General features: G+C 40.6%; 1 protein-coding gene across 5 annotated transcripts in view; it reads right to left on the bottom strand.

The window, feature by feature from the left end:
* The window catches only part of ppfia2 (PTPRF interacting protein alpha 2), a 301,081-nt gene that overhangs the window by 252,769 nt on the left and 21,150 nt on the right, over positions 1–27,162 (bottom strand). For all 5 annotated transcript variants that reach the window (XM_041780667.1, XM_041780669.1, XM_041780668.1 and 2 more), the window contains exon 2: positions 26,110–26,365. In XM_041780667.1, the coding sequence (XP_041636601.1) occupies positions 26,110–26,358 (249 nt within the window). In that variant the 5' untranslated portion in view covers positions 26,359–26,365. The remainder of the gene's footprint in view (positions 1–26,109; positions 26,366–27,162) is intronic.

The raw sequence follows: 27,162 nt of genomic DNA, 5'->3' as shown, positions 1-27,162 counted from the left end.
GTGAAGCAGCTGGCAGTTAGAGGCGGGCACCAGATGACTGCTCTTCAGAGCTCGGGAACAAAACAAGCAGCTGAGGGAGCAGTGGGAGGGTTGGCCCCGTCTTTAAAGGAAGCCGGGGTGTGATTATCACAGCGCAAACAGGGCCACAGAATGCTGTTAACACAAGCAGGCCAGCTAGCTAACACTTGATGCTAATTAAGAGCTGCCACCTGCAGCTAAGAGCTAAATACTGGTTCCAATGCTGAGTGAGACATCAGTCGGTTTCTATTACGAGACCAAAAATCGCAGGGTGCATGATCATTATATCTATATGAGCTTGTTGGACATACAAATTCTTTGGCACTAAAACAGATGCTAATTTTCCAAGAAGGCCTCGCGCAGTATTTTGGCATGTTTTTGGCTTATTTTGTCCTTTTAGCTGTGAGACTATTTGGGAATTCAGAAATTCAAGCCCCTCTTACTTTGTTCAGTTTTGTTATGTTGCAGATGCTATGAGTAGTAGTTGAGCAACTTTGGCAGAAATTACAGCTTTGAGTCTTTTTCAATATGACGCAACAAGCCTGGCACACCTGAATTGGGGAATTTTCTGCCTTTCTTCTTTGGAAATCCTCTCAAGCTCAATCAGGTTGGACGGGGACTGTCGGTGGACAGACATTTCAGGTCTCTCCAGATATGTTGAATAGGGTTCAATTCAAGTCAAGTTTTGCAGGGCCATTCTAGGACATTCAAAGATGGGTGTGCCATTCCTGTATTGTCTTGGCAGCATCCTTAGGGTCATTGTCATGTTGGAAGGTGGACCTTCAGGCCAGTCTGAGGTCCTGAGTGCTGTGGAACAGGTTCCCATTAAGGACATCTCTGTACTTTTTCCCTCAACCTTGACCAGTCCCCCAGTCCCTGCTGCTTAGAAGCACCCCCATGGCATGATGCTGCCACCACCATGCTTCACTGTGGATATGGTTTTGGGAAGGTGATCAGTGGTGCCTGGTTTTCTCCAGACATAATGTTTAGAATCAAGGCCAACTAGCCCAGATCAGTGGGGGACTTTAGTGGTGGTTGTCCTTCAGGAACTTTAACCAATCTCTACACCTGATCTCTGACGTTCAGTCAGTGACCACTTTTCTTACCAAGGCCCTTCTCTCCTGATTGCTCAGTTTGGTTGGACGACCAACTCTTGGAAGAGTCCTGGTTGTGCCCAACTTCTTCTATTTGACAATTATGGAGGCCACTGTGCTCTTGGGATCAGTGCATCCGAATTTTTTTTTGGTGGACTCCAATCGAGGTGTAGAAACATCTCAGCAACAACCTACAAAAACGGGAGGTACCTGAGCTAAATATTTTATTTAACTATTTTGTTATTTTAGCATAAGATTTTGTTGCTTTTTTAAGGTCTGAAGAAGAGGTAGAAGAGATAACAGGTTTCATCAGTCAAGATCTTAAGAAAAGGACGGGCCTGGGCCTCTAGAGAGTTGTAGCAGACTTCAAGGACATTAGAGCTGATGGTGAGAGCACCATCTCACTTCTCTGTCTGTAGCTGGGAGTACATGCTCAGGGCTTTCTGGGTAATCTGCTGCAGCAATGAACGCAACTTCATCTTCATTCCACTCCACTATCCACAGTGGAGACTTTCTCTTTCTACAGGAGTACTCTATGATGGTTGGATTTTACAGTTTTAGCAGTGGTTACAGTTGAGATCATCAGTAAGAGGACTAATATTGGAAAATTGACCCTAATACTCCATTTTGATTTGAAATGCGGAGATTTAACGTGTTGTCTAGTTGAGAGAGCACTGGTTAGTTATTTGTTGGGATGACTTGTGTTTTTAGTGGAGGATATGATTTGGCTGTTGTAAACTGCTTAGCTATGATATTAGCTAATGAGCCAACAGGCTAACTTACAGCTAGCAGTGCTAATGTGAAGCTAAGTGCTGTTGATGTCTTTTCATGGTCATTGTCGAGGTCTGGTCATGAGGAATATGTGTCAACAAGGCTGTAATAACAGGGTAACAAGAAGTCAGGTCTACTGTTGGACTCCTCCTGGGGCACAAAACAACAAGACATTACCCAGTAGTAGGTGCCTAGGACTTGTTTTGTTGAAACAAGTATGGATGTTGTTTGATTCTTCCTAGTTTTGTAGCCAAGTTTAAAAACATGTGATAAGGACAATGTTTTGCAAGCCTTAGTGGATGAAAAAAGATCCCCATAAACATGTCATGGAGCTTTACGGTGCTCTTGCTTAAAGGGACTATTATCATCTGAGAAACAACAGCCTATATAAATTTCTTCACCATGATGGAAGTGAATGCAAAACGCCTTCGTCATTTGTGAGAAGAGCTTGACACCAGAATGCTGTTAACAGTTATTTAAAAGACACTAACAGCCTTCAAATTTGATTTATATCCCAATTTTCTATTCTTGTGCAGTTATCTGTGAGTAAAACAGCACCAGTGCATGCTCTTTTTGGCAGAGCTCAAGATTTTTTCAAAGGTATGTTGTCAATTTGGCTCCTTACATTCTGTCAAAGGCATTATTTCCTTACTATATTCATGTACAAACAACAAAACCACAAATCAATGCAACATCAAGGCCTTGAGTTCAATACTTCATGTGATATGCTAACCATGGCTTAATTACATCATGCATCTCTGGCTCATTGCCTGCATAACTATGTCAGATGTAAAGCCAACTCCCCTTGCAGCACTACCTGGATATAACTTGGCCATCACAACATATTATCCAGGCCTGCACATGTGATTAGCAGTGACATTATAAAGCACAGCACTGTGATGCACCTGAGTCACATCAGCGGGCTGGATGTGGGCTCTCTGCAGGGGAGCGAGGGTGAGCTGCCACAGAGAGGAAGAGGAAGTTCCAGACAGTCTGAGGAAAAAAGGCACTCGTGGAGGATCAGCTCCTCGGAGAGAGTGAGGAAGTCATTATATTTCACCTTCAAAACAGGATTTCACTCCTGTCCTTGTCATGTGATGCTTCTGCTATAGAGACAAAATGATATAGAGGTCGTGTGTAGGAGCTATAAATAGTTCTTGTGTTTAGCTGACACTTATTTGAGTGAATGCATGTGTGGATTTAAAGGTAGCCGGGGGCAGATAGGGACATCTGCTCTTAGGAAATGCACACAATGAGGTTGAGCAACTGACACGATGACAAGGGACAGCAGTTTTCTGTTTTTGAGTCAAGTGATGTGGCAGCTATTTTCACAATGGATTGTTAAGAGCCTACATTTCAGTATGTTATGAAAATTTTTACTAAACAACCCAAATTCCAAAAATGTTGGGACACGAGAGTCAAGTGAGTGCAATTTTCCAATCTTATAAACTCATATGGTTATCACAGCAGAACATAAACAACATATCAGAAGTTGAAACTGAGACACTTCCCCATTTCATGAAAATATTAGCTCATCTTGAATTTGATTGCAGCAACTCATCTCAAAAAAGTTGGGACAGGGCCATATTTACCTTTGTGTAGCATAACCTCTTCTAACAATGTTCTGTAAAAGTCTAAGAAGTGAGGAGACAAGTTGCTGGAGTTTTTGGAGAGGAATGTTGTCCCATTCTAGTCTGATGTAAGATTCTAGCAGCTATAGCTCCTGGTAGTTTCCAAGAAGAATGTCAAACTTTAAACCATGTGACCACAGAACAGTTTTCCATTTTGCCTCAGTCTATTTTAAATGACATCTGGCCTAGGTTTGTGTTTATATATAGCTTCTGCTTTACATTATACAGCTTTAACTTGCATTTGTGTATGGGTGTATGGCAGTGTTTCCCAACAACTTTTCTTCTGAGCCCCCCACATGTACCTAAGTAAGGCGGAGTACCCCCCCCCCCCAGGACCAAAGAGAGAAGAAAAAAATGACACACTGCTGCCAAAAATCAACAATTTCAATTGTTTCACTGATAAAACCTTAAAAAAGGCTTATGCATGCTTTTCTTATCAAAAGACTTTTGAATAAACTACTTAATAACTGCTTTATCATGGTTTTAGTCAATATCTAATCTAATTTTGGCAGCCTCAGAGCAGACAAAGCCTCATGACCCCCCTGGGGGGTCCTGGACCCCAGGTTGGAAATCAATGGTGTATGGCACAGCCAACTTTGCTGACTTTGCTTCCAGTGCTGAGGTGATCTCTAGCATCCAATATTGACTATCAGCCTTGTACCTTGAGGTCTCTCCAGACTGTCTGAATCTCTTAATGATATTATGTACTGAAGATGGTGAATATTCAAGTTCCTTGCAATTTTACATTGAGAAATAATTTTCTTATTATATTTCTTATTATTTCACAATTTTAGACAGTTTTTCACAAATTGGTCAACCCCTGTCCATCTTTACTTCTGAGACTTTGCCTCTATAAAATGATTCTTTTATACCCAGTCATGTTACTAACCTGTTGCAAACTAACCCAATTAGTAGCGAATGCTCCTCCAGCTGTCTTTCATAGGCACCGGTTTCTTTTCCAAACTTTGGTTGAACTGTCCCTACTTTTTTGAGATGTGCTGCTACCATCAAATTCAAAATGAGCTAATATTCTTCATGAAATGGTAAAATGTCTCAGTTTGACATTATGACATGTTATGTTCTATTGAGAATAAAATATGGGTTTATGAGATTTGCAAATTATTGCATTGTGTTTTTATATACATTTCAGACACTGCCCCAACTTTTTTGGAAATGAGGTTGAAATTTCCTCAAGGTATCTTAAAATGTTTTCTTATTTCAAACCATCAGTTAAAATCAATGCTGTGTCCAGAAAGTAATGGAAAGCTGCGAATCATAATTTGTAGGAAAATGGAATCTGCAGACATTTGTTGTTCAAAATCATTACTGAAACGATTTTTCTCATAGATTGTCTGGCATTTAATTGTCTTTAATAGAAGAACTGATGAATCATTGTAAAATGATATCAAGCATTACAATCAAAATGGAAGCCAGTCATGGAGCGAAGTTATCAAGTTTTAAATGCTAATTCATTCCTAAGACGCATCAATTCATTTATGATGTCTTTTTTAAACTGAGATATATAAATTGTATTTCAAAGAAAATGGAGTATAAAATGACAGATTTTCTTAGTGATTTAAATGACTGCTTACAAAGCTGATTGTTCTGTCTAAAACAATTTTTTAGACTTCAAATACATATTAAATATAATATTCCTCTTGTTTTTTTACTGTTAACTTAATGTTTCCAGCTCAGCAGGGGTACATCTGCTTACATTGCTTCTTCTCCTTTTGACTCATTCTATTTTTAAAGCAACAAAACATCAACAGAAATCCGTCTTATTTGCTCACCTACTTCTTAAAACCCCAAAGCTGATTTTGATGAACTTGTTGGACCAACTTAAAAACAAACAACAACAAATGGATTAAAAAGAAAGAAAGAAAGAAAGAAAGACAAAATATACTCAAATATAGTTTAAACTTGGGCTTTTTAAAAACTGATTTAAAAATAGCAATTAGTCCAATCATTGGTTAATCAGTATTCATGGCTACCATTACACCTCGGAGAAAACAGAATACCTCAAGCAGCTCAGAGAAAAAGTTACTGAGAAGTATAAGTCAGGGGATGGATACAAAAGACATCAAAGGCACGGGACATCCCCAGAGTTCAATTAAATCCATCAAGAAATGGAAAGAATATGGCACATGTGTAAATCTGCCTACATCAGACTGTCCTCACAAACTGAGTGAGCGTGCAAGAGGGAGACTAGTGAGAGAGGCCACCAAGACGCCTATGACTACTCTGAAGGAGTTACAAGCTTCAGCAGCTCTGAGTATAACAACTTTTACTTTATGGGAGAGTGGCAAAGAGAAAGAACCAGTTGAAGAAAACTTATTAAATCTAGACAACAGTTCACCAAAAGGCATCAGTTAGACTCCATGGTCAAGTGAAAGAAAGTTTTTTGGTTTAATGAGACCAAAATGGTGCTTTGTGGCCATTTCACAAGACTGCAAACACTGCACATCACCATTAACACACCATCCCCACTGTGAAGCATGGTGGTGGCAGCATCATGCTGTGGGGATGCTTCTTGGCAGCCGGCCATGGAAGGCTTGTAAAGGTAGAGGGTAAAATGAATGCAGCAAAATGTAGGAGGACAATCTTAATCAGTCCACAGGAGACGATTTACTTTCCAGGAAGACAATTCTGTCCTGGAGTGGCCCAGTCAAAGCCTGGACCACAATCCAGTAAAGAAATTTGTGGCTGGACTTGGAAAGGGCTTCTCACGCCTTATCCCTGTGCAACCTGACAGAGCTCTAGCAGTTTTACATAAGCAATAAGCAGCCCTAATTATAGACAAATATGAGGTGAATGAGATGTAAATGTGCTCCTTTGAAGGGCTGTTTTCATGCAAATAATCACAGAGGAGGTGTTTGGAGAGTGTAATCGTTTTAATGATAAAGTGTGAAGACGTTTTACAGAAAAGCTGTACATTTTCAGGTGGGAGCGAGGCCATCAGGACGCCGTGCGATCGGCTCCCTCAGGAGTCCTTAAACGAGATTCTCAGGCGGCGCCAAGAGCCGCTGACATCATGCTCTATTTCTGGCTCTTGAGTGGAGCATTCAGAAGCTAAAAGGTATCCATTAACTGGGACCAGCTGCACTGGCGAATAAAGAACACCAGTCTGTATCAGAAACCAGGTCTGAAGTGGCGAATCCAGCTGCCAAATGTAGAAGAAATCAAATTACTGCTCTTGGTTTTGGACATGCCTTGAGGATATTGTGTGTCAGAAATGAATGTCAGCCTAATTTCCCATCAGTCAGCGTACGTTCGCTGCAGCGTGAGGCTGAAATAATCACGTCTTAGCTTGTTACAGAAAGGGAAAAGTAGCTGTCAGGGACTGCAAAAGGAGCATCCGAGGAAGTAATGTTGAGCAACAAAGGAGCTAAAATAAATAGACGTGGTGGCTTTCGAATGCAGGATTACATTTCCAGGTCGGCACTGCGAGGAGTACTAAGTATTGGTCATAACCTCATTTCACTCGGCTCGCTTAAGTGGCTCTCAAGGGACCGGCTGTCTAATTCATTCGGGCAAAGCCAGCGAGGAGCACGAGGATGTATGTGAGTGTGTATCAGGGTTTGTGTCGAGGCCTGGTCCAGCCGTGTGTGTGTGCGTGGAGATGAAATATTTCTGTATTCCTTGCCTCAGGGTCTGAGTCATGCCCAAGACCTACCCCCAGTGATGTAAACTCTAACATGAGCCTGCTGACGTCCCCACAGCACAAATGAACACTCTCACACGTAGATTTTTGGGAAATATTACATCAGAGAGTACGGAGTGAGGCCACTGTCTTTACTGAAACACAGATGAGTGAAGAGGAAAATTAAATCAACTCCTGGAGATAACTCAGTGTCTCTCATATCTTTAACTGACTACTGAATATCTGATGTCTTGAACAGATCTGGTTTGACAAGGAAAGGTTTACAACCCAACCTTGTCTCCAAGAAGATACATCCAGAAAGCCACTCCCTGTCTGCTCTCATCTCTGCTGCTGCTGTTGAAAATAGCTGAAAAATATCACAAAAGATCCAGCTTCTTCATCAAATTCATCATATTTATCATCTATTACTGCAGTATATATGGAGAGTATGGTTAGGATATTGCAAGATACTGAAAAACTGACGTGATATTATCTTTCAGCATTGATTCACATCTTTAAAGGATGATAAAATGATTACAACATTGGCAGGTGCCATTAAACACTATGCAGAGCTGCAGCACTTGGCATTTTTATTCTAAGGTAGCTAAATTTGACAGAGTGTCCTCAAAAGTGTCCACTGGGATCCCCACCAAGTGGAAAAAATTTGACAAAGTGCACACAACGGACCCCTTTAAGCTAGTTAAATTTGACCGAGTCCCTTCTTTAGTGCGTTTAAAAGGTGCGGCCCTATCGAGGACTTAACTCCGTAGAGAACTGCATAACACGAACCATAGTGACTGAAGACATGTCAGTACACAACTATTGTTGTTTTTGAATAGAAGTCACTGCTGTTCTTTGTTCTTCTTTAAACGAAGAAATGTTGTCAAGTTCCGATAAAACTGACGCTTTAGCAGCATCCACGCCAATTTCTTCCGCCATAATTGCACCGGCCATGCCTGAAAGTTTGCCGTGCCCGAAAGTACTGCCTCTTACTCCTGATTGGTCCTGTCACTTTCAAATCGGGCCCAAACTGTTCAGATGGGAGCTTTGTAAGATGGATTCGCCGGTGAAAAACATGGAAACGGGTGAATCCATCTGCTTTGCAAGGTTATGTCTTCATTGCATTTAAAAAAAGATCAAGTTGACTGAATGTCTTCAGAGTTGGCAAAATTTTAACAGCCTGTTTGCTAGGTCCCTCTTTGGCGCCCTCTATGTGGATTACATCTTTCAAAGTGCCCTCTTTGGTTCCCAAGAATTTGTTTTACAAACATTTTACAAACCTTTAAACTAGCTCAAGTTGACCGAGTGTTTTTAAAATCGGGAAAAATGTGACAAAGTGTCCTCTTTGGTGCCCTCTAAGTGGACTACATTTTACAAAGCACCCTCTAGGCTGCCCTTTAAAAAAGCTCAAGTTGACAGGTTGCCCTTCAAGTGGGCAAAATTTGACAGCTTGTCCACGAGGATCCCTCTTTGGTGCCCTAGGAGTAGACCCAATTTCACAAAAGGATGCCCTTTAAACTAGCTAAAGTCCACCCAGTGCTCTCTAAGTGGGCAAAATATGACAGAGTGCCCTCTTTGGTTCACTCCAAGTGGGTAAAATTTGACAAAGTGCCTTCTTTGGGGTCCTCTAAGTTGACAAAATTTGAAATATAGGGCATCAAGGTGGACAAATACAGTGGACAAATTTTTAAAATGCCCTCTTGGGTGTTCCTTAACTATCTGAAGTTGACAGAGTGCCCTCAGTGTACCCACCAAGGAGTCAAAATTGGACCATCTGGGAATACCCTCTAGATGACATGTCCTACAGTGGAAAAAAGTGACTAATGTTGGCTAATGCTTTACCACATTCATACCTCAAATTGTAATTGAAGTACTTCGAGTCCATATTGTCCTCTTCTTGACAGCTATTTCATTATAGCAGTAATTGACACTCAAGTCACCTCCCTGAAATCTTATAAACCTGCGACCAGTGGCAAAAACAGCAGATAAAGTCATGAAAACTGTGTATGATGATTGGTCGGGATCACATTCGTAATGTTGCCAATATGTCTGTCAGGACAGGAGAAGAATTTAGTAACATCGTCTGACATGATATCACCATAAAAGATAAAACTAAGATTTGTAATTGCACCGAAAAGGTGGCAGTGACATGGCAAGTCACACGGTTGCTGGATTTACTCAAGTCTTGCAACCTAACGGTGAGTCACACCTAAAATCATTGTTGAAAAATGTGGTAGCTACTTGTGCTTAAGGGAGATGGACACAGAGCTATGTATGACCAACTGTGAATATTTTACATGGCTGTATTCTCAGTTGATATTAAGTTATTAAACTGGGTTCAACAGGCAAGTTGAAAGAGGCTCAGCCAAAGTTCAGGAAGCCAGGAAAACCATCTCTATGACTCATTCATTTACATTAACTTCCTTCCTCCTACTCGCTCGCCTCTGCCTTTTTCCTCCCTCTCTCCCTCGGGTCTTCTCTCCGGGTAAAATAAGGAGCATAATTCAACAAGAGCCAAAGACATCTGCAGCAAAAACTGTGAATTTGGAGTTAAGTTTTTACCTTCAAAGTCTACAGTCAAATATTCTTACCATGTTTGAAAGTACAGCATGACTCACACTCAAACTCTATTTTACTTCCAAGCTCCATGTTTGACACCAGCAGCAGCCTGCTTCATCAGTATTTTATGTGTTGAAATAATAACCCCCCTGCTGAAAAAGACTCACAGTTACCCTGAAGATAGCTGCTGGACTGCATGGATCAATCACAGGAAAAGATCGGAGGCAACCATCTCTCCCCCCTGAGGATTCTTCTACAGCTTGTTTTGATCAAATATGTGTCGAACGTGGAGGGAATCGATTTAAAATTAATGTGGATGAAAAATCAAGATTAAAAATAAATAAATCACAACTGCCAACTAAGAGCTGCAGTTTAGCAGTACCAAATATTTCATTCTACAACTGTCTCTGTCATGCTTGAGTAATTACTTCCTGTCTGTGGTGGGAGCGGCGTCTCCACAATGCTGCCGACCGCCTGAATGACTGCTGCACTGCTAGTATACTCACTGCTTTTATCACATGAACTACATGTGATGAACCATCAGCATCTACAGCGCTGTGAAAGAGTATTTACTCACTTCCCCTTCCTGATTTCTAATTTTTTTGGCATATCAGAATGAGGATTTCATTTATCAAGGTTAAAAAATATCCAAACCTACCTATCCCTATCAGGAAAAAGTACCCCCACCCCCCACCCCCACCCCTCGATAGATCATGGATTAACTGTGATTAACCACACTGTTTCTAACAGCTGAGTCACTGACATCAATCAGTATGGAAAGGTTTCCAAAGCCATTTCTAAGGCTTTGGGACTCCAGCGAATCATGGTGAGCGCCATCATCCACAAATGGGGAAAACTTGGAACAGTGGTGAACCTTCCCTGAAGTGGCCAGTCTACCAAAATTACTCCAAGAGCACATCAACAACTCATCCAGGAGGTCACAAAAGAACCCAGAACAAAATCTAAAGACCTGCAGGGCATGGTGAGAGCCATTGCCCACAAACGGAAAAAACTTGAAATCTTCCCAGGAGTGTCTGGCCAACCAAAATTACTCCTACATTGCATCAGCAACTCATCCAAGAGGTCACAAAAGAGTCCTAAACAACATCTAAAGATCTTTAGGGCACGGTGAGAGCCATCGTCCACAAATGGAGAAAACTGAATCTTCCCAGGAGTGTCTGGCCAACCAAAATTACTTCAAAAGCACATCAACCATTCATCCAGGAGGTCACAAAAGAGCCCAGAATGACATATAAATTCCTGTATGGCATGGTGAGAGCCACTTCCACAAATGGAGAAAACTTGAAATCTTCCCAGGAGTGTCTGGCCAACCAAAATTACTCCTAGCATGTAGAGTTAGTTCAGGCAGGCTATGGTGTCAAACACTGCCATGTAATTGAGATCAGCTGATCTGACGCAAGCCCTCATCAGCTGACGACCAGTGGATTCACTTTTAACATGCTATTGGCTAATCTCACTCATGCTGCCATATTTAAACAGCTTGAGCCTTGGTGTGCTTTGCTGCTCCCTGTGCAACCCACTTTTTGCAACCCTCCTCCACCCCAGCTCCTCCTTTATTCTGCATTTGACTTTATCAGTGGCATTCTGTCATCATTGAAGCCTGCTCTACTCTGGGGTTTTTGCTGCTTCTTTCCCTGCCTCAGGTTTTCCTCAGGTATCTGGAGTGGGCTAGTCAAAGTCTGGACTTAAATCAGATTGAGATGTTGTGGTTTGACCTTAAACAGGCTGCTCATGCTTGAAAAACCCTCGTAAGTGGCTGAATTAAAACAATTCTCCAAAGAAGAGTGGGCCAAAATTCCTCTACAGCAAATGAAACTTATTTGATAATCTGAGACATTTAAGTGTGACAAATATGAAAAAAAACATAAGAAATCACAGCACTTTAGTTTCAGATCTTTAACTTTTCCAATGCGAACTCCTGAGTCTACAGCCTTGAAGAAGACGCTTTATTTGGAGCAGCTGCTGTCTCCTTGTTAGCCTGATCTACTGTTCCCTTACTCCTTGACTTAACAGCGCTCTGGTGCCCTACTGTGCTGTTCATTAGAGAGATAATTACATCTGCAGGAGATCTTTCTGCACTGTCTCGTCACCTCTGCGTGTCTGATCAGAACCCCTGCCTCATCCCTCTTTGTCCATTTCCCCCCTGACAAATCTGCTGCCAGACGACGGTCAGGCAGCACCCAGCGATCGCTCGGCTTGGCCGAGGCAGCAGCAGCTAGCATGATTCATCAGGAGGAGGGCTGTATCTGTCTCTCTATAATCACACCATAAACTTTCAAGGGTATTGATCAAGCATCTCTGTCAGAGCCATTTACAGACACTTGATGCGGACAGGGTGTGCCAAGAGCTGAGACTCAGCTTCTGTCAATGTGAAGGGGATTAAAGGGAGAGAATTTAGGGAAGAGAGGGAAAAAGAAGGCTTCAGGGGTAAATTGAGCAAATCAATTCTTGCAAGACAGGAAAATTGGAAAATGCGCTACTGCTGTCCATCAGAACGAAAGTATGTCTGCAGAAATTAGCCATTCCAAAGACGTGCAATGAGCTACCATAGATTCTGTGCTATTGCATGAATTTTACATATTCCACTGTACATGCATGCTATTTTTGGTATACTGTGAAGCTAATTAAGCTTGTCAACTTAAAAAGAGGCGGGTTGTGAAGCCAAATCTCGCTCGTATTCTTTGCCTTCGACCGCACGTCTAGCCTGCAGGCGGCGTGAACTGGAGCACAAACAATAACAGTAATCATGGAAAATCATGTGCTGCTCTGGCGGAAGAGACCAGCTGACTGGCTGACTGCTGGAGCCCCCGAGGCCCTCCTGTACAAGCAACAGAGAGACAGCGAGGGGGTGGACGGAGAAGGGAGGAATAAGAAAAAAAGATCAGAGAGCAAGGAAGGGAAGGATTCACCTCCCTTCCCCTCTCATCGACACGCTTAGTCATCTTCGCTTCCACGTTCTGCCCTTGTCGGGGAGCTTCACCGTCTCCCTCCTCCCAGCCCTTCCTCGGTCTCAAGCACCCCTGTGAAGCCTACGAAGTGGTACGGTCTGTGACTACAAACAGTCTTTGGGTTTTAAGAAGGATGGGAGGACATGGCCGCACGCCTGTGGCCTGACTCTTTGACGAATGTTCATGTCACGGATGATTAATAAACAGCGGGGTGAAGGGGTGGATCATTGGCTTAAAACAGGGTGCTAATGACCAGACACCACACATCTACATAGTGCTTACCCTGTAGATAAATCCACTACTGCACTAATTACTAATCTTTAAATGAAACTGTAATTGCTTTGTGGAATCAAAGCATGTTTCCAACCTCAGTCACCCTTTGAATGAAAGACAGCGCACTGGCGTGATTTTCAGTATGACGGTCATGAATGAGGAAACCACAGATCAATGGGCTGCTCCGTACAGTAATCTAACGCAGTCTTGGCTTTCATTACAACATCAGCGTATGAGTGATCAATGGGCTGGTATCTCATTACTGTCTGGCCTGGTCGAGGAAGCACTCAGATCAACGTCTGGGGAGCTGAGGGCGCGAAGTCAGACTTCAGCATCCAGGAGGAGAGATTTAACAACCCAATTCATTCAAGCCCCTGGAAAATTTGTAGATAGTAGCCCCAGCAGTATGCTTAACCTAGATTTACAAAATTTGGTAGGACCATGTATGAGGTCGAGATCTGCAAAAAAGCCTCTTGGACCAACAACCACAACTCAACAGGAAGCCAGCCATCTTGGATTTAGTGTCAATTTTCTTTGAATATTTGACTTAGTTAAAGCCTGACCACCAGTAAGTGCATTAACCCTTCATGAGGATACAGTTGAACCAGAACAATTTTTCCCAGCCAATCAGAAGAGATCAGTCAACATCACTGAAAGTGACCTCACATCATCTGACCAATCAGGTCTGTCTCAGAAACTTCCCGTTTCCTCTAGAACTTGAAAAATGCAGTTTTACGTCTTATTTGGTTCCAAGCAAAGGACCCTTAAATCAAAACCAACCATGATAAGTTGATGAAATTCACACATTATAGAGGTGAACAGCAGTAATAAATGCCACAGTAGATTTTGTCTGTGTAGGATTTCTGGAAATTACTTAAGTTTTAGCCTGAAATGATGTTTGTGTTAAGACATATGGCCAATTCAACTAGCAATCCATACTAAGGATATTTCCTTATCAAATAACTCATTATAATGAGGGACAGCAGTTCTCTATAAAGTAGTGGGATATTGCCACAGGTTTGTAAAAAAATCAAAGAGTGATCCAGTATTATATTGTACAAATATATAGAATTTTTCCAGATATAAATAGTAAAATAATTGTGATTTCTGGTCTGTTATATAACTTTTTAATAGTTTTATTGTACCTATGTGGTTTACATACGTTTGTAAATTTACTGTGAGCCTTATTCCGGCTTAAATTGATTTAGATATTCAATTTATGTGATGCTTCTTACATTTCTGATAGAACTGTAAAGAAAAATAAATGGTATAAATACTCAAATTTGTGATTTTAGTGTGTTTTACAACAGTATAACAGTTTTATTAAACTTAAACGACAAAAATCACATTCATTTTTGTTGCAAGCCACATCTCTGCTCAAATTCACTTGTTATTCAATATTTGTGATTTTTACAGTTGTGCTGTTGGAATTACAAGGTAAAACTGGACTGGTGGTACCACCATTACTTCTACAGTATTCTGAAGTTAGCCATGTCTTGCCTCTAAAAGAGGTCAGAATGTAAAGGAAACCTCCCAATTAGGGCTGGGTATTGCTAAGAACCTCACGATTCAATTCGATTTTGATTCTTTAAGTTGCGATTCAATTAGATATCGATTCAATATTGATTTAAATGCTTTGATGTTGATTCAGTAAGAAGTAGAATTACACAAATGACCTGTTGACAATTTTTAAGAATCCATATAATACAATTAGGATTTACAGTATTGCAACCCTAATGTGAACAAAGATGTAAGGGCTATTTCAAAGCTGCTTACAATATTAATGTTATCGCTTGAGATCTTATTAACAGCGTGTACTGTAAGTATGCTAGTTCCTGTTCTTTGATGAAATCTCAGTAAAGCTAAACTGAAGTGAACAACCACTCCAAAAAGATTACACAGCACAACAGTGGCTTAGTTTGAATGAATAAAACAGACCTTTAAATCCCAGAGTAGTGACTGTAGTGTTGTGTGAACATGATTTATTCAAAGGGCAGTGAAGTCACATGTCTCATAGGCATTTTTTGTGTATCTGAGAAACAAAAATGGTGGAAGAAGAGCCTACCAATTACTTGCAGTCTTGGTGAAAGTGGACCTCAGGTAACATATGGTCCCCCCATGGGGTTGTATTAACGTGCTGACAAAAAAAGACCAATAAACAATCCCCTCTTACAGGGGTATATAAATAATTAACAGCATGTTTTTAGAAATTTATTTTTAGCCATGTAAGGGACATAAAGGCAAGTGTAAATCTTGATTGTCAACTTAGAGGTCTTGTCTCTTTCCGCCACAAGGTATGATGTAACGTTGACATTTTTATTTACCTAGCGAGAATTTACGGACTACGTGGCCATTAAAATAAATCAGGTAGATGTTAATTTCCAATTCAGCATCTTTCTTTTTGATTCTGGCACACATGGTGACTTAAATACATAGAGCTTGACTGGTACAGTGGAGCAGCCGGATGAGCCCCCAAGTGTCCAGCTGTGGTGTTTTTCAAAATCTGAGAGAGGCTCATTTTTTCTTTGAGTCGGCGTTGTTTTGGAGCACCTAACACACAACTCCACGGCATCTTGACATAGCTTAATTTTTCATAATTTTGAGACAAAATTATGTATACAGTAAGGATGTTCTTATGCGTCTATTTCCCCCGTTTGGCTAAATGCTTATGTGTTTAGCTGACTAGCGTAAAGAGAAGAAAATACTTTGAAAACAGTCACATTCATCACAGGGTTGCTGTGTTAGCCACGCTGTACAGAGTATATCAGACTCTCTTCACACCTGCTAACATAAGCAGCTAGCTACAACAGCCTTCGTTCCTCGTTGCAGTTTTTTATCACGCTTTGATATGTGGCCTTTAACTTCAGTTGAGTAGCTCTACTGCCTACGTACCTCTTCATTTCCATTTATTACTTAAAAAACTGTCATTACACGCTGTTTGTACTACAAGCCAACTGCTAAACTGCTAAGCTCAGACAAGAAGGCAGCGGCCATTCACCGAAGCTGCAGCAGCTTCTAGTGGCGGGAGGTTCATCACAGTTTAAAAGAGCATTTAGTTTAACCGACTTGTAAATCTTACACGAGTTAATTTGAGAAACGAACTTAACCATTTAAACATGCACATCCCTAATACACATTCAGATGAGTACAAAATTATTAGTATTTTTTACCACACTTTTCTCTTTAAGTCAACTTCCCATAAATATGCTTTGATACGGCACTCTGAGAAAAGCCTGCCCCTTTGCCTGTGACCTTCTGTGGCTTACCCACCCTTAGATATTTGCCAAGTCATTAGTCTTCCTTATGATTGTAGTTGTGTGTACTGAACCAGAGTAAAAGAATGAAGGGTCAGGAAACCTTTGCAAATTGGACTTTTCCACAATATTCTTATGTTTTGAGATGGTTTGATTTTCGTGAGCTGTAAGTCTTGGAATATTTCACTTTATATGACATGTATCCAGAATTCATAAAAATATAACTTTCTGAAGAAAGTACAATGTGGGGAAGAAGGAACTTTTACTAGAAATTCAAATTTTTTGTGACGCATCTGTAAAGCTTGATGGGTACAGTAGAGCAGCCGGATGAGCCCCCAAGTACCCAGTTGTGGCATTTCTTGAAAGCCAGGAGACTTATTTTGTCTTTGAGTTGGTGTTGTTTTTGGAGTATTCAACACACAAGCCCACAGTAGCTTGGCGCAGACATTACTGTTTTATTTTTCATAATTTTGAAACAAAATAGTTTAGACATAAAAAAGGAGACTGCGCAATCTTTTGGCATCCATTTTTACCATTGCCGTTCCTTTAAGTGGCTTCACAAAATGACATCACAATTTTACAAGTTCCATTTGAAGGCAATATTAGACCTGTACCATCAAATAGTACGCTAATCTCTTTGTGCAGCTGAAAGACTCAACTACCTTTGTCTTGTAAGTGTAACTCTGACTCAAAGAAAAATGTGCACTGGTGGAAGAAAACTGTCTTGTTCCAGCACCAGGATCGCCAAGAACAGAGGCTGCTGCTAAGAACATTATCTGTTACAGCAGCCTTCATAAGACCATGTTTGGCATCAGTAAATAAACAGAGGAGGGGGAGGGGGGCTCCTAAAGGTCCCTTGGGGCCCTCTGAGTACAGTAACGCACAGCTGAGTGCTCCAGAGAACGTTGCTTGTCTGCCAGCTTGCCTGCCTGTGTCACAGAACAGGGGCCGATGGGGGATGGGAGGAGGGTCACGTCATTGGCGCTGATGCTGCAGGCTTTGGGGTTGTCCGTGCGCTCTTCGTATCTTCCCCCCCATATTCCTCTGAACTGAACCCACTGATTAAAAGCGGGGAGGCTGTCTGAGAGTGGGGTGACACCAGAGTCACTTTAGCAGAGGAAACAAGCCAGAATAATGCACGACACGGAAAAACACCCGGGCTTAAGATGACAGTGGTGCGTCTCATTTGCCACAGAGGCTTAGAGTTAGAGGCGAGTACAAATTGCTCATCGTGTGCAGTGAAACGCATGTTGCATCAGCAACAGAGAGGTAGCTCTAGGTCAAACAGGAAACACTCTCTAAGATGTCTACAAAACGTGGTAAGAGGGGCATTCATGGTGAGTTATGATGCCCTGTGACTACTTTAACAAACACATAAGACATAGCCATCAAAATATGTCCTATGGTTTCTCCTTACCATTTCGGAGCTAGAGTTTCTTACCTGCTTAAATATTCAAACAATAAGTCCAACAACAGCCACATTACCTGCTATATTAGTCGCTGCCATTTCATTGGCTACTATCACATTTGTTAAGCAGAGTACAAGACAAGAAAAGCAAGAAATCTAGTACAAGGTTTGAAAAGGGAGCTTAAAAACTTGTATGAATATCTCTGGTAACAAATTAAAGTCTTGAGTTTCAAGAGCCACAAGTAAGTGATGCTGTAAGGTGTTGAAAACAAACCTAATGTAGAGCAAAGGAAAAAAGGGTTACTTTCAGATGGGATCTGAGTAGTTTAAGTAGACACAATACTATGTTTCCTTGTCTTTGCCACTTGACAGTGGGTTCCCCACTTGACTAGGGGCTCGCCACCTGACTATGGGTTCACCACCTGAGAAAGGGTTCGCCGTTTAAATAGGGGTTTGCTACTTAACTAAGGGTTTGCTACTTAACTAGAGGTTTACTGCTTAACTAGGGGTTTCCCACATAACTAGGGGTTTACTACTTAACTAGGGGTTTGCTAGTTAACTAGGGGTTTGCCACTTGCCTATGAGTTCATCACTTGAGTAGGGGCTCACCAATGGAGTCCCTAGCATAACATCATTATAGTCTTTATAAAGCAAAATTAGAATTTAGTCCCTCAAAAAGCACTGTACATGTTTGAATAAAGTTGCGATATACATGTGAAAAGACAGAACTCTACTTATGGGTTTAGACCTTTGTTTTGAACCTTTTGTAGATTTAGGGGTTTTATTTAGGCCAGGGCCAAATGGAGGGCTCAACACAACAAAAACTGGAGTGTTGAAATCTCAGTATTAAACATTTCAGACTTGATTTAAGCTCTGAAAGTATAATTTTACCTCCAGTCTGAGGTAAACAGGCTTTAAAGTTGGAAGTTATTTGACAGTGTTGATCCATTCACTGCCATTTCAAATCTGAATTTTCCCACCATGCCCTTGGGCAGAGTGTTCAGGTGTGTTTAGATGTTGCCTGTTGAAGAGTGATTACTGTTGTAACTCATTTGCTCATGTTTCTAGTGAAGCATCATTGTCGTTTTTAATGTTAAACATTTCTGCACCATAAGTGAAGTTATTCACTAAGTTGGTCAGGGATGGCAATTAGCAGCCCAGGCCTCTCCTCTTCACTCACTGAGGCCCTCAAATTAATTTTAGATATTTAGAAATTGTAGAAATAAGGAAAACATAATTAAATCTGTTGAATCAAGAATAATAGAAACACTTCTGTACTTACATTTGGTTCCGGATATATTCTAGCAAGAATTAGAGATATAGTTTGCTTTCACTGTCACTGTAAAAAACATTTAATTGTTAGAAAAGTTCCTAAAAACATACAAAGATAACCACTGACATTCATGTTTATTACATTAAAAAATACTTTATATTTGCTTAAATTCTGCATTAGGTAGATTAGATTAAGCATTTGCATTTGCATGATGAAAGCTTTACTATATGTGGTGCAGAAATCTCAAGTAAGTGGATTCCACTGTGTCAATAGTCAAAAGTTTAACTCAGAAACTGTGAGAACTACTTGGAAAAAGTGTTCAAATTTAACACTATCGGAGTCAATCTAACAAAGATGATTTCGCTGTAAATTATATATTTGGATACTACATGCAATGCTGTCTTGCATCCCAGGGTTTCCGAGGGGAAAGTGTCTTTTAACCCACGACTTGCTTGTCTGAAGTCCAGTATGATTAAAAGGAGCAGGCTATGGCTGTGACTCATTCTAAAAGCATCTGTGCTATGTGTTGCCATAAAACTAAATTTCAAATTTCGATTAAAAAAAGGGTTTTGATTTCTTATAAACATTCAGAGAGAACAGCAGGTGGGAACTTGAAGTTAGGTTTGGATTAGTAGAGATGGGTGTCATCTGCATAGCAATGAAAGATATGGGCATTAAAATGAATTGGCTGATTATAAACCCACCAGCCATAGCAGCAGGTAGATGTAAATTTCCAACCCTGCTTCATTCAGCATCTTTTCTTTTCGATTCCATCCCTGGTGACTTAAAATGGGTCTAATAGAGCAGCCGGATGAGCCCCCAAGTACCCCTGTGTAGCATTTTTTAAAAAGCTGAAAGAGACTCATTTTTAATGTGAGTTGGTGTGGTTTTGGCACATTCAACACACATGCCCTAGGCATCTTGGAGCAGAGATTACTGCTTCATTTTTCATCATTTTGAAACAAAATTGTGTATGCTTAGAGATGCTTTAATTGTAATTTTGTCTGGTGGTTAATTTCTCTGTCATCCGAAATATAAAAACCATTAAATACACTTTTTATCTTTTTACAGGGACTTTCAAGAATAAGTTGTAAATTGTGTCACTTATCAAGCCTTCATAATACTTCTTAAAAATATTATGTTCGATCTGAAGCCTTTCAGTGTCAGTACACACAAGGCAAGTAATGCGGAAATGGGCCACTCTGCAATGAAATGTCCTGATGAAATGCAAGAGAGAAGACAAGGGACAGTGGGTGGGAAAGGGAGGCATTTGAGGGGAAGGACAGGGGCACTGTTGAATCGTCGTGCATGTAAAGGGGGAAGCGATGTTGCCTGCAGGCGTCAAACGGGGACGGCGAATGTCACTCCGATCAGTCGAAAGTGTCATGACGAGGAGCGGAGCCGTGACCTCTGATGGAGAGAGGGGGGTAAGAAAACAGAGAAGAGGGAGACACAAGTCGAAGAGCGGCAAACAGAAAAGGCAGTGACAGCAGAAACACAGAGAGGGAAAGGCGAGGGGGAAGACGGAACAAGAAGGGAGTTTGTGGTGGGCCGACGCCTAATCCTGCCAGTGCTCGGGGCTTGGGGAACAGAGGAGTGATATCAGTAAAGACACATTCACAGCCTGCCTATCGCCTAAATGAGGCCACTTCTGTCTTTAAAAAACAAGCTCTGCTGCTGCTGCTACTCTTTCACATCCACCACCTCCCCTCCAATCACAGAGTGGAGAAAGACCTGGAAGCTATCTATTGCCCTCTTTTAAAATCACACTATATGATTATCTGAGCACTGTTCCACACTGCTGGTGCCCCAAAATCACTGCTAAATTACATCTGTGTTAAAGGACTTCTGTTGTAAAAGAAGTGGCCCGTGCAGTAAAGACATTTCAGCTTAAAAAAATACCAGTAAAGTAGTAAAATTGGCTCATTCTTATCACCCAAACTGTCTGTTAGCTTTAGGATATGGTTATATAATTACCAAGGCATAAAAACCCCCCTTCATAAACCATTAGAGAGTAATGTTGGTATAATACAGGCCGATAAGATGCCATAGCATTAATTAATGGACTTGATGTCAGTAGGAGGATCCCTCTTGCACCAGTGACATCTAATTTAAGCCGTGTGCCAGAGGAAGCGACACAACACTACGTCAAGTCTGTCATTACACAATGACAACCAATACATCACCACATCGCCACCACGGAGCCTCTACGGCCACCAAGCTTCAGTGAAATTGTCTGGTAATGGAAATGTTATTTCACTTTGACAGCCCTGGGTGCTTTCCCTCGAAATGAAGCAGTGGAAATATTTGAACTAGCTTCAATTTGATATTCAAACAAGAAGAGCAAAGGTGGCAAAAGTACACGAAAAATGTAAAAGTGGAGATATGTACGCTGAGAATGATTGGTGGGAGTGGATGTTTTAATAGGACCTCTGTGAAAAAGTACAGAAGTTGAATGTTCCCAAAGTGCTAGAGTCAAAAAGCAGCTCTCTGTAGGATATTTCATCTGGATGTTCTGCACAAGGCTAACTGAACCATGCACATTTGCACAATCTAGTTTCCCCTTCTTGTCTACAATTTTCAAATCTCTGAAGATTCCACATTAAGATGAAGCTTCTGGTTTCCATTTGTGGAGCATTTATAGTCCCAGCTGGATTAACCAATCACCTGCTGAAGACCTGGAGGTAGACAGATAAGATCACTCTGTGTAGAAGACAACAAACAGAAGAAACCTTATCAACACTAATGGCATACCAGCTCCAGTCAATGCCGATTTAATGATGTACTGTCTCTTTAAACAAGTGCCACTTACAAGTCGTCATAGATCAGCTTGAGCTACAAATCTGCTTGGTGCCACTTGACAAAAGCCGACTGGTGTTGAGACTCCTTTACCACCTGAAAAGCATCAAATATTGAATGCTCCAGCCTGGCTAGGCTTTGCTGCTCCCTCTGCAAGCTGCATTTTGCATCCCTCCTCCACCCCAGCTTCACTTTTATTCTACCTCCAACTTAATCAGTGTCTTAGTCTTTCCTTGTAGGCATGGGAAAGGCAGGAACGTGTGCTGTTCCTACTTGATGCTTTCCCTGTAGGCTCGTGGATGGGCAGCGGGATCCCAGAAGAGCCACACTGCTGAATATAAATAGCGGCATAAGTTAAATTAACAGTTGCAAGTAAATATAAATATACAATAGCCAGACAGCATGGGTGGAATGATAGTGGAAATTTGTAATTAGTTTGTTTCCCAAAATCTCTACAAGCAATTGGCAACAGGTCAGTAACATGCCTTGGTATAAAGGGAGTATTTTAGAGGGGCAGAGTGTCAGAAGTAAAGCTTGGCAGAGGTTCACTAATCTGCAATATAAAATCTGGAGAAATCTCCGTGCCCAAGGGTAGAGGCCAAGGTTCGATAATGAATACTTGTGATCTTTGGGCCCTCACTGCTTGCAATGCATTAAAAACAGGCATGATTCTGTACTGGGAATCAATTGAAGAAACTATTATCTGTTAACGCCGTTTGCAGTGCGATCCACAAATTCAAGTTAAAGCTCTACCACGCAAAGAAGCCATATGTGAACATGATCCATAAGCACTGCCATCTTCTTCGAACCAAAGCTCATTTAAAATGGACTGAAGTGAAAAGGAAAACTGTTCTGTGGTCACATGAATCGAAACTTGAAATTCTTTTTGAAAACCACGGACTGCTGATCAGCTTCAATCCTACATTAGATAAGAATGAGACAACATTCCTCTCCCTAAACTCCACATTGGTAAACAAAGCCCTGTCTGTCTTTCGGGATGTGCTGCTGCCAACCAATTGAAGTGAGTGAATATTTTTCATGATGGTTGATGCATTCTGTTCTTATTCACAATATATAAAGCGCCCCAACTTTTTTGCAACTGGGGCTGTAAATAGGAAGTATGGATAGCTGTGTTAGAGTATAGGGAGGTTAAAGATATTATAGTCAAGCATCGTCACAATATCTTCCCACCTTGTTTTCTTCCACTTCTGAAGAAGACTTCCAATTACAGAAGAGAAGTAGAATCCATGTGTCTATTTTTCTCTTCTCCATTCAGTGTGAATCATCTACTAACAGCATTTTGTAGTGCTTAGGTTTTCCCCTTTTGTCTTGTACTCTCAGCTGTGTATTATGTCCACTACTGAGGAGGATAAAAGCCCCGAGGCTAAAGCTGAACCGAAGACCACATAACCCAGAGTTCAAACCTGCAGTCTGAGGCGAATCCAAGATGAAAACACAGAAAAAGCTCCGGCTGGTGAAGGAGTATTTGCTACATCTTAGAAATATCCAGCTAACGTCACAATAAAGGGGTTGTAAGGGGGTTAATTCAGATTATTATAAAGGCAAAAGGGTGAGAAGGGTAAAAAAGGCATTGACATATTTTCAAATCCAAAATTTAAAGGAGCATTACAACATTTCAAACTCCTTTTAAATTGTAATGTGAGATCACACCAGAGCTAATACAGACACAGTGTGTTCAGCCGCTCCTGTGTCTCTGAAACCATGCAGATTACCGAGTTAACGGCGGGCGCCTGCGAACAAAGTCCTCCGCTCTCCACCAGCAAACCTCCAGAGTGATCCGGAGACAGAGCGGGGAGAGCGTGTGACTGGAATTACTGACACACTTTTAGAAAGAGCTAATCTCTGCATACTGTGGGAATTACTGTGCAAGATTTCTCCTTTGATTTCCAAATAAAAAAAACGAACAAAGCAAACCTGCTGAAAAAAATTCATGATGCTTCACTGATTCCACTACAGGCAAAGGAAACAAGGCAATTTAGTACATCCAAATGTATTTTTAAATGGCTACAGCATATTAAATTCCTTTGGGGGCTTGTTAAATTGCAGTACAACATGAAGACTTTATGACAACAACAATGGCCCAAGACTCCGACTAATTTGCCATCTTTATGCAAACCAGTTGAAATGGAGTCCAACTGGTAATTAGCACCCCCATTAATCCACATCCAAAATGTTTTAAGGGATGCAAAAGAACTGCAAATGAACTGTCTCCTGAATTTTCTTGCTTGATTTCATTTGGATGCAGATATTTCATTTGGAGTTAACCGGAGTCACACAGTTGGAAAATGTAACACAGAAATGGGACACGGTTTTTGTGCCATGTTCGTTTAAGCATAATTAGCTGATGGACTGAAAATTTAATGCAATTACCAAATGTTTCAGAGAGTGATACTGCAAGGGGAAAAATTCCTTCACTGCTGGTAGTAGAAGTCACAGTTCATCCACTGAAAGTGTTTTAAAGAAGTCAAATGGAATACAAAGTGATGAAACCGCAAACAAGAAAGCAGCAGATCTGGAGGATTCAACAGAAGTGCAAATGTGCCATGTGTGCAAAATAAATCAAATAAAGACATTTCATTCTGTAGCTTCATCGGCACAAAGAGAGCCCACACAGACAAAAATCACAGACAGCAGACAACAGTGGTGGCTGAAAAGTTACGGTACCACTTAGCTGTGATAAACTGATTTTCTTCCAGTTTTTATGTCTTACGTTAAAAAGTCAGTAGAGGGAATAGAAAATGAAAAATAACCTTGAAAATATCCCAAATCAGTTGTCAGTCAACCGGGAGAGGAACAGAAACCAAATGTACTGAAGCTAAGAGGCTAACGAAAGCTAACGAAAGTTTTTAAAGACTTGTAAAACATATTTAAAAAAAAAGCCTCCATATAAAAAGTAATGAGCAGAAAGTGGAGATATGGGTTTTTAAGTTGTATTGAGTATGTCAGTCAACCATTAAAGGAACAGAAACCAAATGTACTGAAACTAAGAGGCTTACCGAAGCTAACGAAAGTTAACGAAACCTACCTAAAGCATCAGATTCTGTCAGAGGTCATACACAACAGCCTTGGTGTACCAAAATAATGAATAGGAAAAAGAGATACTGGTGATAAAATGGATATTTCAGTGTTTTTTTTACCTAGCAGTCGAAGTGGCATTAGCCTCCAGTGATTTCAGGAAGCACTGCTCCTTTAAGGAGGACTTGCTCATTGTACCGGCCAGGAAGCTAGGCTATACAGTTTCATTCTGGAATTTAGCACATTTTTGATAAAAATGGTCCACAAAACAATGTTGGCTCAAACGTACTCACTCTTGAAAACTCTTTTTTTCCCACTTTTTTCCAATGCAGGCTTTAGCTACTGGTTACGTGCTCTTGCATTACAAAATAGTGACAAAAACAGCTCTCTGGGTGTAAAATAAAATGTTTTAAAAAATGTTTGATAGTGCATGAGTTAGAACCAACATTGTTTTGTAGACCATTTTTACCAAAAATGTGTTAAATTCCAGGAAGAAACTGTATCCAATTGTTACACTGTATAGCCTAGCTTCCTGGCAGGTACAACCAACAAGTCCTTAAAGGAGCAATGCTCACTAAAGTCACTGAATGCTATTGACACTTCTATTGCTAGGAACCTCATAAGGCCCAACCTCTGAAATGGAATATCCATTTAAGGGTTGTGTAATATGTTGATCAGCCAGAAGAAGAGAAAAAATCAAATAACCCTAAAAATGATAACCCAAAATCAAGCTAAACTCCTAAGATCATTTCTTAGTTTGCTTTTTTCCCTAGTCATTCAGGTTAAAATCCATCTTGATGGCTTTTAGATGGCTTAAACCAAAATAAAGAAAATATTAAAACAGCACCGAATATAATGTTAGCTAATGAAAGCTAACAAAACTTAAATGCAAACAAAACATCTCAAAACCTAACAAAAAGCAGCAAACAACAGTGTTACTGTTGAAAAACAAGTGTCAGAAGTAGAGCTTAAGTTGTTAGAAATAGGGGCATTGATAATCGACAAAAAGAGGGGAAAAATAAACTTAAATCTTATCAACGATTTAGGCTGAAATCTGTCTTTATTTTTGGTAAATGGCTTGAAGACAAAAAATTTAAAACATTATCCAAAATTCTCCTTGCATTGAAGCTAAAAGGCTAACGAAAGCTAACGGAAGCTTACAAAAACCAAGCCGTTGTAAACAAATTAGTATCAGTAGTATTAGTAACTGGGAATTTACCAGATGATTATTTTATCTACTGTAGGTATTTTTTCTTTTGACATTCATGATAAGAAATTTCTCTTGATGTTTGATAAGTTGCTGAAAATAAACCAGATTTAAAAGTCCAAAATTGGCCACAAACGCAGCCTGTAGAGTAACAGAGGTGAGATTTCTTCTGTTTACCTGTGGCAGGGCAGAGCTGAGCTGGCGCTGCAGAGAATCACGGTCGTATATGACGTCCTGTAGGTGCTGCTGGGCCAGGCCGAGGCTCTCCTGGGTTTCCCTAAGCGTGTCCAGGAGTCGATCCCTCTCATCCAGCATGTTGACCATCAGCTGCTCAAAGTGGGAGTCCGGATCTGAGGCGCTGCTCTGAGAGCCGCGCTGACTCAGCGCCGTGTCCTCGCTGATGGTGGGCATCACCTCGCACATCATCTTGGCACTGAAACAGAGATTGGGAAAGTTTCTAAACAACATGAAGAGAATGTTCAGTGAAATAACCGCCATTCATGAAATAACCACATCCCAAACATTAGAGACTAAGCAACACTTCATACAGGAAACAGAAAAAAGGCCCAGTGTCTGATCAGAGGTTAGATTATGTATAGACATGTTTTAGAAGTTCTGTTCGCTTTACATAAGGCTTAAACCGCTTTGCTAGCTACATAGTCAACATTACAACTTAAGACTTAAGCTATTAGTAGTTTACATTGCTGAAATAACTTAGCTTTAGATTTAGCTACGTTAGCAATGTAGGTGTATTAGTTACATAGCAAATGTTGCTTTATTATCTCTAGATTTAGCTACTTTTGCTATATTACTTACATAGCTTATGTAGCTATGTTATCTACATAGTTTATATGGTTAACTTAGCTTCATTAGCATTAGATTTAGCTCTGTAGCTATGTTATTTACATAGCCAACATTGATTAAATACTTTAAATTTAACAACATGGCAAAGGAACCTTGCTTATGTAGCTAACACAGATACATTAGCTTTAGCTGCATTAGTTATGTAGCACATTACTTCCATAGTGTATGTAGCCAACATAGCATTGTAAGCATTAGCTCTGTAGCTATGCTATTAATATAGCTAACATAGCTTTGTTGTCTTTAGATTAAGCAATATTATGTTCATAGCTTATGTAGCTAATGTAGCTTTTAGCTTTAGCTGCATTAGCTATGTAGCTAAGTGCCCTACATATGTTACTTAGCTTACATGGCTTTGTAAGTTTTAGC

The sequence above is a fragment of the Cheilinus undulatus genome, linkage group 23 (assembly GCF_018320785.1).
Source record: "Cheilinus undulatus linkage group 23, ASM1832078v1, whole genome shotgun sequence".
In the NCBI taxonomy this organism is placed as follows: Eukaryota; Metazoa; Chordata; class Actinopteri; order Labriformes; family Labridae; genus Cheilinus; species Cheilinus undulatus.
The sequence above is the reverse complement of the archived record's forward strand: the minus strand, read 5'-3'. Positions and strand labels throughout refer to the sequence as shown.